The 10,774-nt window shown below is 44.8% G+C and overlaps 1 protein-coding gene across 1 annotated transcript; it reads left to right on the top strand.

Annotated features, from left to right (window-relative positions):
• Positions 1-7,056: 7,056 nt before the first annotated feature.
• Positions 7,057-8,343, top strand: gpr19 (G protein-coupled receptor 19; the record flags this gene model as incomplete). Its single annotated transcript, XM_083651131.1, has 1 exon — positions 7,057-8,343. The coding sequence occupies one exon, from the start codon at positions 7,057-7,059 to the stop codon at positions 8,341-8,343; it is 1,287 nt and encodes a 428-aa protein (XP_083507257.1).
• Positions 8,344-10,774: the final 2,431 nt, after the last annotated feature.

Genomic DNA, 10,774 nt, shown 5'->3' on the forward strand with positions numbered 1-10,774 from the left:
GTGTTGTCTGAGTGTGTAGTGTCAACTGGAATCCTTGAGATCCCCCATAGACCTCCATGGAATATTATAATTGATATCGTACTTCTCCCTTTAACCAAGCATTTGCCTCGATAAAGCATCTGATCATTCTTCTCTGCCGTCTGTAGCTTTCCTCTCTCCACCAGCTGTCAGCAATACTTCACCATCACCACCATTGTTTGTCTCCCATAGCGACTGGTCCGGTTGCCATGGCGAAATGCTGCGACAGCAACCCGTCAGCATGGGAGCAGTAATGGTAGATGGACATGGACTGCATTATCGCCTTTTATAGATGAGACATGTTGAAAGCCTACAATGACAGGAAACAGCCCCGTGTGGTGTGACGCTACACTGCATAAGTGGTGCTGTTATGTTAATGAGGCCAGCATGGATAGGATAGGCTACCACTCACAGGGCAAGCTGCTTTCTCTCAGGGCCTCAGTAGACAGGATCTGGCCCTGCTCAGGCGGCAGGTTCAGGCTTGGACAGATGAGGCAGCGGAAGTGATACTAAAAGCTGTATCTCCTCGAATGGCTACTTGGTATCCAAAAGACGAGAACGAATGTCTCCACCAGGAACAGCCTATTGCGACTGTTAACAAACTTAAATGGGGGGGGCTTCATCCAAGCATGTTATGTAGGCTACATTGGCACTAGGCTTGTGCTACTCCACCGCCGAGTACACCTGTCCAGCATGGAGCAGATCATGTCATGCATAAACTAGACCCTATCTTCAATGAGACCTGAGGGATCGTGAGGTGCATTAAAATAACTTTGCTGCCCTTCCTTTTACGGCCTTACAGGCATAATTGCTCCTCCACAAGTGGAGCGCACAAAGCAAGCCAATGACAACCAGCACCTACTCCATGAGCACAAAGCAAGCCAATGACAACCAGCACCTACTCCATGAGCACAAAGTAAGCCAATGACAACCAGCACCTACTCCATGAGCACAAAGCAAGCCAATGACAACCAGCACCTACTCCATGAGCACAAAGCAAGCCAATGACAACCAGCACCTACTCCATGAGCACGAAGCCAATGACAACCAGCACCTACTCCATGAGCACAAAGTAAGCCAATGACAACCAGCACCTACTCCATGAGCACAAAGTAAGCCAATGACAACCAGCACCTACTCCATGAGCACAAAGTAAGCCAATGACAACCAGCACCTACTCCATGAGCACAAAGTAAGCCAATGACAACCAGCACCTACTCCATGAGCACAAAGTAAGCCAATGACAACCAGCACCTACTCCATGAGCACAAAGTAAGCCAATGACAACCAGGCCAGCACCTACTCCATGAGCACAAAGCAAGCCAATGACAACCAGCACCTACTCCATGAGCACAAAGCAAGCCAATGACAACCAGCACCTACTCCATGAGCACGAAGCCAATGACAACCAGCACCTACTCCAACCAGCACTTTGTTGCCCAAAAACGGCTCAGCTCCAGGAGCCGTTTCTTGGATGTCACTGATGCATTGGAGACCAGCCCAGCTGATGCCATCATGCCAGGGTCAGTGAATGGCTCACCGAGTGGAACAGCCTGGGCAGCCAGTCAACCCGATGGATGGAGAGAGGAGTGACATCCCAAATGAATGCCTCGCTCCCGGGCTGTACCGGCCATGACCAACCTGCAGGTCGACAAGGGCTGCGAGGTGTCCATGAACAAATGGAAAATGACAACCTCAGATGCATGTGTGGTGTGGCCACCCCCGACCCATGGAACAGGTCATGACCTCCACTCCACTATACCGGAGATGACCCAGCCCATCGGAATGCTGCCACCTGCACCCGCCCGCCTGTGCAACTACTGGAACGATATGATGGCCGGACATGAGGAAGAGTGATATTTGTATTTTTCATATAGTTTTATTTTCACAATAAGTACCTATACATAATATAGATGTTTAATAATAATAGTAATAACAATATCTATTTACAGTAGTATGTATAGTAGTATAGTTTCATGCCTTGCTTAAGTGTTTATAGCCTATCTTTTTTCTATTACATTGATATATAATAGGCTAATAATACTAGCCTGGGTAAACCCAGCCCCCAGTGACCTGCTCTCAGGCTTACCCTGCTTACAGTCACAAGGTAGTGACTGAGAGCAGGTCACGTGGCGGCTGGGTTTACCCAGGCTTTAATAATACAATGTTTATAATTGAATGTACATTTAAATGCATTTATTTGTTCTGGTATTTGTCTTTAGGCATCCTGTACACAGTATAGGCCTATTACCCACATTTTGTTAATATTAAGTAGCCTACACAATGCCTACAAAATTGTAACAAAATCATATAATAGTGTGCCTCTCAGTTCTCACATATAGCATTTTAAACCCTAACAATGGAGAAATCCAGTTGGGCTCATATGAGGAGTGAGGACGACCTAATAGGCTAAATATTCATTTATATATTTTATTGATTTAGTGGAGGCCAGGGGGCAATTGTAACATTTGTTGTGTTTTGATGGCATTACTCAAAAACCGTTTGAACTATGTGGATAGCCTACATTTATAGGTAACTTGTATCTCTGTTCTACTTTTTACAAGCAATGTTAGAGTTACAACAGATTGAAACACAGAAGTTAAATGTTACATCTGCCTGCACATGCAGGGGCAAGCCGATTAACATGTAACACCTTCATAGCCTAAATACAAAGTACCACAATAAACTCACAAGAATAATAAATATAGTTAATACAATTTAATATCATTGAACAATTAATTGCAGTTTAATTTAAAAAAATATGTGTAGTTTCTGATTGGTGCAATTTAAGATGTTATGATTGCCCCTTGTTCCAGTTGTCCCCGGTCTCCCCTATATTACTGACTTTGGGTTTTCAGGTTCCGTTCCTTACCACTGAACCAGTTTCACTATTTGGGGTTTACATAGGCTACGGTTTGATTGATGCAAATAAATCTCCATATCTTTTCAAACGAGTGGGACACACACAGCAGATGGCACTCATAGCCATAGCGTCTCCTGTGAGGAAGAAAAACACGAATGTGGTACAGTCCTCTCCTCCTCTTCCTCCAGCTCCAGGCTGTCAGCATCAGATCGACCATGTCTGAAACATGCGCGGAGCTTCTTGTCCACCCGCAGTGAATCCATCCAGATAAGATAACATGCACCATAACCTCCCTGATCTGGACCTCACGGTGAGTGCGTTTCTTCCTACGTACCTGGCTGCCTACCATAAAATACAGTGATCCAACCTACTGACATGTAGGCTATGGCGCTATGCGCTGCGTTTTAGCGCAAACGGGACAACATGCAGCTGTGGCGGGATATCACTGCTCATTCGTCTTTGTGATGGTTTCATTGTGATATTTGTAGGCTAACTAGGCTACATGAGTTAGCCATAACGGTGAATCAGATGCCGCAGACATGATGAAGCTATAGGCCTACGGTAGGCTAGCCTATGTTGTTTTCGTGCTTTGACTTCCATGGTGTGAGATAATGAAGTGGCTCCTTGGCATTTCGTCATGTGGTTTATGGTTTATTTCACATGGATGGATTCTAGATGTGAAGATGACGCATCTTACGCCAACTAATGCCCACTACTTAGTCTAGCCTACATAGCCTAGTTGATTGATTGATTGATTGATTGATTGATTGATTGATTGATTGATTGATTGATTTGTTTGTTTGTTTGTTTGTTTGTTTGTTTATTAACCATTACCCAGTCAGAGGCATGTAGGCTAAGGCATTTGGCCAGTTACGGCTTTTTATATTAATTAGGCTTTTTGTCAATGCATTTTTTATGCCGCCTGTGTGTGTAGCCTACAGTAGGCTAGTTCTAAATGTGGCAGATATGTGTTGTCCAATCATATATTAATATCTTGCAATGGTGGAAGTTAATGTCATTACTGTTGCATTAGCTTATTTTATGTGTGTGTGAATACCTTTTGTTAAGTCAGTAGGATAGGCAGATTTGACTCATTACTGTAGCCTACATTTTAACTGTAGTAGCCTAGACCAGTGTTTCTCAACTGGTGGGTCGGGACCCAAAAGTGGGTGTGTTTTGAGTGGGTCGTGGATGTGTGCATGAGAAAAAAGTTATTCTACTCATTGAGGACGCTGGCGTCTGCAGCCAACATACTACTGTCTTTCAGAGGCTGTAGCAGGCTCATTTTTAAAGCCAGGAGTGAAGATGCTGGTACCATATGAAACTAGAAGACCTAAGGCAGCCATTGGTACCAACCTGCTAGCTTGTTGTGAAGGGGGCTAAATGACACTAGTACAAAGCCACCTGGATATCGTTTCCCTGCTCACTGAAACTGCTATTTCATACTAGCATGATTTGTGACAGCACAAATACTTGGAGCCAATTCCTGTCCAGTATTAAGCAGTTAAACTTTAAAAATCAACAATATTTGCATATTTACAGGTTCTGGAATTTTTAATGAGGGAGAAGGAGGAGAAGTCATTTTAAGGATTTTAACAAGATAGCCCTTTTTTTTTTTTTTTTTATCTCCCTGTAAGGGTGGCCTTTTTTTCTATTCTTGGGGGGTTGGGGACATGGTGACATGGATTTCTGATAAATTTGAGAATGTTATGTTTTATAAAGCTCAGCTTATTCTATAAAACATAGATCACATATAACACAAGTCAGTAAATTTTTACTTTGATGACTAGGCTATATTTTACATTAGCTACTTTTTAAAACACGCATTTTTACTCTAAAATGATTTTTTTTTTAAAGAAATGTTACTTATGTCCTAAAATTTTAATTTCAGCACATCGCCTACTTGAGGATGAGTTGTGCTGTCTAATATATATATGACTACATTGTTTTGTGATCCAAACATGAACATGACTATACTTGTTGTTTTGCTGTGGTTCCCTGAGGCCTGCTAACCAGCTGGATCAGGTTGCTAAGCCAGCAGAGTAAACATGGAGGAAACGATAAGCAGAAAGCTTCCCCCATGCCACCTCCTTCACATCCTATGGCTGACCCCAGAGAACAGCTGGGTCTCCACAGACGCCAAGCTAGCCCCTGTGAAGGGTTAATGAAATCAGACAGCACAGGTTGTGACTGTTAATTAGCCACCGCTGAGGGTTTTGTTGATGTTTATTTATGTCTGTGTCTGTGTGTGTGTGTATGTGCGTGCGTGCGTGTTCGTGTGTGTGTGTGTGTGTGTGTGTGTGTGTGTGTGTGTGTGTGCGTGTTTGTGTGTGTGCGTGCGTGCGTGTGTGTGTTTCAACAATGGGGAGTCAGTCAGCCCCTGAGACTTCTCTTGGCCAGCCTGTTCTGGGTCCAGCAAATACACATTTCTGATTTGAGGGGGTCTATTTAAAGTTCAATATTAAAGATGTGCTCTGTCATTTTAACAAAGCTGCAATATTAGGACATTTAGACTATATGGAATCTGTTTTCATGACTGTATTTATAGGTCAAAACCAGAAAGAAAGCCACATTTTCTGCTTTCAAACAAACACCATCTGCATTCCTTGTCAGTGAATAAAGTCACATGAATGTTCCCAGGTTTCCACACTGTCACTACAGCTAAAGTAAATGCATCCAAATACATGTGAAGCCTGCAGTTTCTTGTGAATCGCCATCCATAAAGATGATGGTGACGTGGTGAGTGCCATCCATAAAGATGATGGTGACGTGGTGAGTGATTTCTCAAGTGTGCGCGTATGACTTCATTAGACATGTCCCTGTGTGTGACGGCCCCTCGGCCCTTCAGACCAATAATGGTCTGTTGAGTTGCTGGGCTGAGGAGAAGGCTGATTGTGAGATCTTGGGCACCTGTGTGCCTCCCCTCTCTGCCCTGTTTGGTTTGTTTGACTTGACTTGGTTGGTTTGATTTTGATTTGAACTTTTTTCACACATCCACACACTACAGACATTACTGACTTACTGACTGTACATTTTTATTTAGATTAATTAAATACATTTAATTATATTTACCTTTATGTCATGTGTGGTCTCCGTTTTTGTCATAAGTTGAGTCAGGTTGTGACATGTGTTACTTCAAGTCTAGCCCGTCTCAGAACGCTGGTATATACAGATCATATGACCTGAATCCAGCATCCTTTATACAACAAGCGCCCGGGTTTCCAAATGAAGTCTCAAGCCACAAACATGTCGTCCGCGCTGGACTTTACACGCGTCCCACCGAAATTTCAAACTCACCACAAGTTCCCGGACAGTCTTGCAGTCTCCCGTGCAACATCACTAATCTGATTAATATGACATATTTGGGTGATGTTCCCCATCAAATTGCTGTAGCGGGCTGTTTTAAAGCTAGAGCAAAGTTTCTGGTGTCATCTGAATGGAAGAATGACTAAATTGAATATGAAAAATATAAATGTTGGTATTAATAAACTTTGATTACCAGTCCTTTTCATCAAATTAGTAGCTATAATTGGGAGTGCTGGTGTTACAGTAGGCTACTGGTGGAACTGCAGGGTCACAATCTGGCCCTCTGGTAGCGAGGACATTTTTGTGTGGTCCTCTCTATCATCACAGTTGCCCATCCCTGGTGGTGTAGTAGACCTATTGTATTGAATCAGAAACCATCATGGCCCAAGGCCAGGCATCCTCACCAGGCTCCTTTTAGCGATGACATTACTTTGAGGTGATGTAACCAGCAGAGATTACAGTCAAGGTGTGTCTCTCATGGGAACAGAGACATCTTGGTCTTTGTTAGAACAACATTATGCAGGTACAGAGATATGTGCAGATAACAGAGCTCTCGAATACCATATCAGTTTTTAGAAGAAATCATAACCAGTATAACTTCATATCAGTTTTTAGAAGATATCCTATCTATCTATCTATATATCTATCTATCTATCTATCTATCTGTCTATCTATCTATGACAGCGAATCAGAGTTCTGAATGTTACAATTTCAAGAAATCAAATATTTCATCACATAGGATTGCTGTAAGGGGGTTTAGTGTCAGCAACCTTACAAGCTCTTAAAAAATGTAACCTTACAACAATGATCTTACTGACAAATATGCATCTGTTTGTGTCTCCACAGCTCCTCCCTGTGGCAGCATAGCCATGGTGTATGCCCAGTCAGCAGATACCGTTGGTGTCCATCCCTCCCTTTACTCCCCGGCTTTCGCGTATCCCATGTCCTTTAACTTCTCTGAGACGGAAAACTCCACTGGCCTCGCAACCACCTTACCCACCACTCCGCTCTGCAACCAAGACGGCGCCTCTGGCAGCCAGCAGAACAGGACCTCCGTCCCTTATGAGCTGACCCCAGGTGAGGTAGCCGTCCTGGGCTTGGTGTTTGGATTTCTCTGGCTGGTCTCCATCCTGGGCAATGCCCTGGTCTGCCTGGTGATCCACCGGAGCCGGCGGACTCAGTCCACCACCAACTACTTTGTGGTGTCCATGGCCTGTGCAGACCTGCTGCTGAGCCTGGGCTGTGCCCCCTTCGTCCTGCTGCAGGTCATCTCCGGCCGCTGGCCTCTGAGTGCTGCCGCCTGTAAAGCCGTGCGCTATCTGCAGCACCTGTGCCCTGGTGTGCAGATCTATGTCCTGCTCTCCATCTGTGTCGACCGCTTCTATACCATCGTCTATCCCCTCAGCTTCAAGGTCTCCAGGGAGAAAGCCAAGAAGATGATCCTGGCTTCCTGGCTGTTCGACGCAGCCTTTGTCTCACCCTGCCTCTTCTTCTACGGCTCGACAGTCACAGATGGCGGCACTGGTCATTGCGACTTCTTCCTCCCAGACAGCGGGGGCAGTGTAGCCTATGCCGTGGCTCACCTCCTGTTTGGCTTCCTGACCCCGGCGGCGCTGATAGTGTCGTTCTACCAGCGGGTGGTCCGCTACATCTGGAGGATCAGCGCCGACGGCCACACGGTGCGCCGGACAATCAACATCGTCCCACGGACTAAAGTCAAGACCATCAAGATGTTCCTCATGCTCAACTCTGTGTTCCTCCTCACCTGGACACCCTTCTACGTGGCCCAGCTGTGGCACCCGAGGGAGTCTAATGGCCTGAGCAGGCAGGGGGCGCTGTTTTTTACAGCCATCGCCTGGATCTCCTTCAGCTCCACAGCTTCCAAGCCCACCCTGTACTCGGTCTACAATGCAAACTTCAGAAGGGGCATGAGGGAGACCTTCTGCATGTCGTCCATGAAATGCTACCGCAGTAACGCTTACACCATCACCACAAGCTCTCGAATGGCCAAAAAGAACTATGTTGGGGTGGTGGACATCCCGGTGCCGGCAAAGACTCTCACTAAGGACTCTGTTTATGAGACCTTTGACCACGAGGCAAAGGAAAAGAAGCTCGCCTGGCCCGTCAACACTAATCCTCCCAACACTTTTGTTTAAGTGAGCCAGGTTTTGAAACTGTGAACGTACAACAAATTAATCAGATGCTTTGTTTAAAAACTATTTAACAGCACAGTGTCAATGTCGGGTGAGTTAGCTGGGGTGCTAACTATTAGCTCTGTACATTTAGTTGCAACTTAGAGCTAAGCCCCCAACAGAATACGCGTTTCATTTGTATAGAGGGCTTTCTGGTGATGTCACATGCTCTCTGGGAGCCATTTTGGAGGCACCACAGCTCTGTGACAGCTTTGAACAGCGATGTTTCTAAACTGACAACTCAACATCATTCAATAGAGAGGCAAAGTGACCGCCTACTTCCTGCTTCAGCACTGTACCAGAGATTTTCATCCGCCATTTATTTTCCCATACACATTTCGTAAAATGCGTATAAAAATTGTTTTACTCGTTCAAACCAAACGGTATAGATATATTTAGAAACAGGAGAGATCGCATAATATTTCACTGGGACCAAAACGTAACAAAATGCGGGTTTAAAGAAAATATCTTTTCAATGTTTTTTTTGTTTTGGTCCGAGTGAAATGTCTCTCCCGATTATAGCGTTAGCTGAACCGTTTGGTTCGCCGAAGTAAAACTATTTTATAAGCATTTTACGAAATGTCTATGGGAAAATAAATGGCGGATGAAAATCTCTGGTACAGTGCTGAAGCAGGAAGTGGCATTCCACTTTGCCTCTCTCTATAGATGTGGTTAATTTCTGAGCCATTTTGGAACTCATCATTAGCTAGCTAACCACAGTATCCGCTCAGCTAAACACATGTGATGTAGGGCTAAGGAGGACAACACATTTCACTCTGTCACAGTAACCTACATTTGTTATCTACCTTATCAAACGATGAAGTTTTAACTTCACATTACTGAATTGGCCTACATGCACACACCACAACAATCTTTTTCAGGCGTGTCTCTTCAGTTTGCGTACAGCTAAGTCGCCAGTGGACTTCCATGATGGCACCAGACTCCCAGGTTGCTGGGAGATTTGTGACACAACTGGGAAAGCCTCAAGTTGATCACCAGCCAAATCTAAAATACTCAAACGTGTCGATTGAATGTGTATATTGCAGTTGAAGGGTTCTCTTTCGTGTCGAGACTATCTCTCCCCACTACATTTTCAAGGTAGCTGTGTACATTAGCGTGTGTGTGGTTGGCATTAGTGTTTGTCTACTTCAGCAGCGGTTCCCAACCTTTTCCGACTATTGGCCTACTAGAAAGTCAGAGAAATATTCGCGGCCCATATCCGACCACAAACAATACAGAGGAGGCCAAATACGGTCATGTGTTCTCAGAGCACTTTTTATTTTAACGATAACGGGAGCTGTCCATCAGCACCACACAGAAATCAGAAACTAAAAAAGTGAGGGCCTGTCTGCAATAGGTTAATTCACAAATCATTGATTACAAATCATTCAACAATTTATTTGATTTATCGTGTATTTGATAGGGACAATGCAAGTATAGATGGTAACATTTCACTCATTTCAAACAAGTTAAAGTAACTGATGTTTTGAGTGTATAGATATTGCTAGTTTCCAACTCCTGTCCCTAGTTAGGCTTTTAGGATGGAGAAATCCATTCTCATACATAACAATAGTATAATAATAAGAATCCCCCCACATTGTAATGTTCAATGATTTGGCGGCCCACTTGCAATACCTTCACAGCCTGTGGTTGGGAATGGCTGGTCTACTTTGTACTGGTCCACGAGCCCCTCTCTGGATGGCTGGGTGTCTCTGCACAAGCTGGCGAAAGCGTGGTGGCTAGCGGTATCGGCGTTGATCCTTTCCTCGTTGAACCCGCCCGAGTTGGGTGAGACGATGAGGGGCTTGCTTCCAGCTAGTGTCTACGCCCCAAGGCTGAACCAGGAACCAGGAAGCCAGTGTTTTTGAGTCGCCCCAAAATGGCTCCGATCAAGGTTAACCGAAGAGGCTCCGCCCGCATGGTACTGGTACTGATATAAGGCTCGTTTGAGATGAGCAAGTTCTGCGCAGATTCAACCAGCAACTTGCTTGGCCCGTTGCATGATGGTTAGAAAGGTTGTCCGACTTGCTCCGCCTGCCCGACTGCGTGAGCCACGGGACTCTCGTGAGAGCGAGGCGGGCGCAGAGGATGACGAGAAACGCATCAAGCTGAGCGCCCATTGGTGAACCAACAGTGAAGTGTAGAAACTTCAATTTTATATCTATTCCAAGCTGTCACTCCATTTTCTACATATATACCACCAGTAATGCTTACATTAAAATAAAAATACGTAATCTGAAGGGCTGGGTCGTTTGAACAGTGAGTGTGGGTGGCGCTAATGCATGTTTTAATTTGTTTACAAACCGCTGTTAAACAAAACTGTAGAAGAAGAAAAGCAGCAGTGAGTGTGCAGTCAGCGGTGTTCGACTTGTTGACGCCTCGCCTGACTGCGCTC

Source organism: Poromitra crassiceps, assembly GCF_964638095.1.
Source record: "Poromitra crassiceps genome assembly, chromosome: 2".
Taxonomy (NCBI): Eukaryota; Metazoa; Chordata; class Actinopteri; order Beryciformes; family Melamphaidae; genus Poromitra; species Poromitra crassiceps.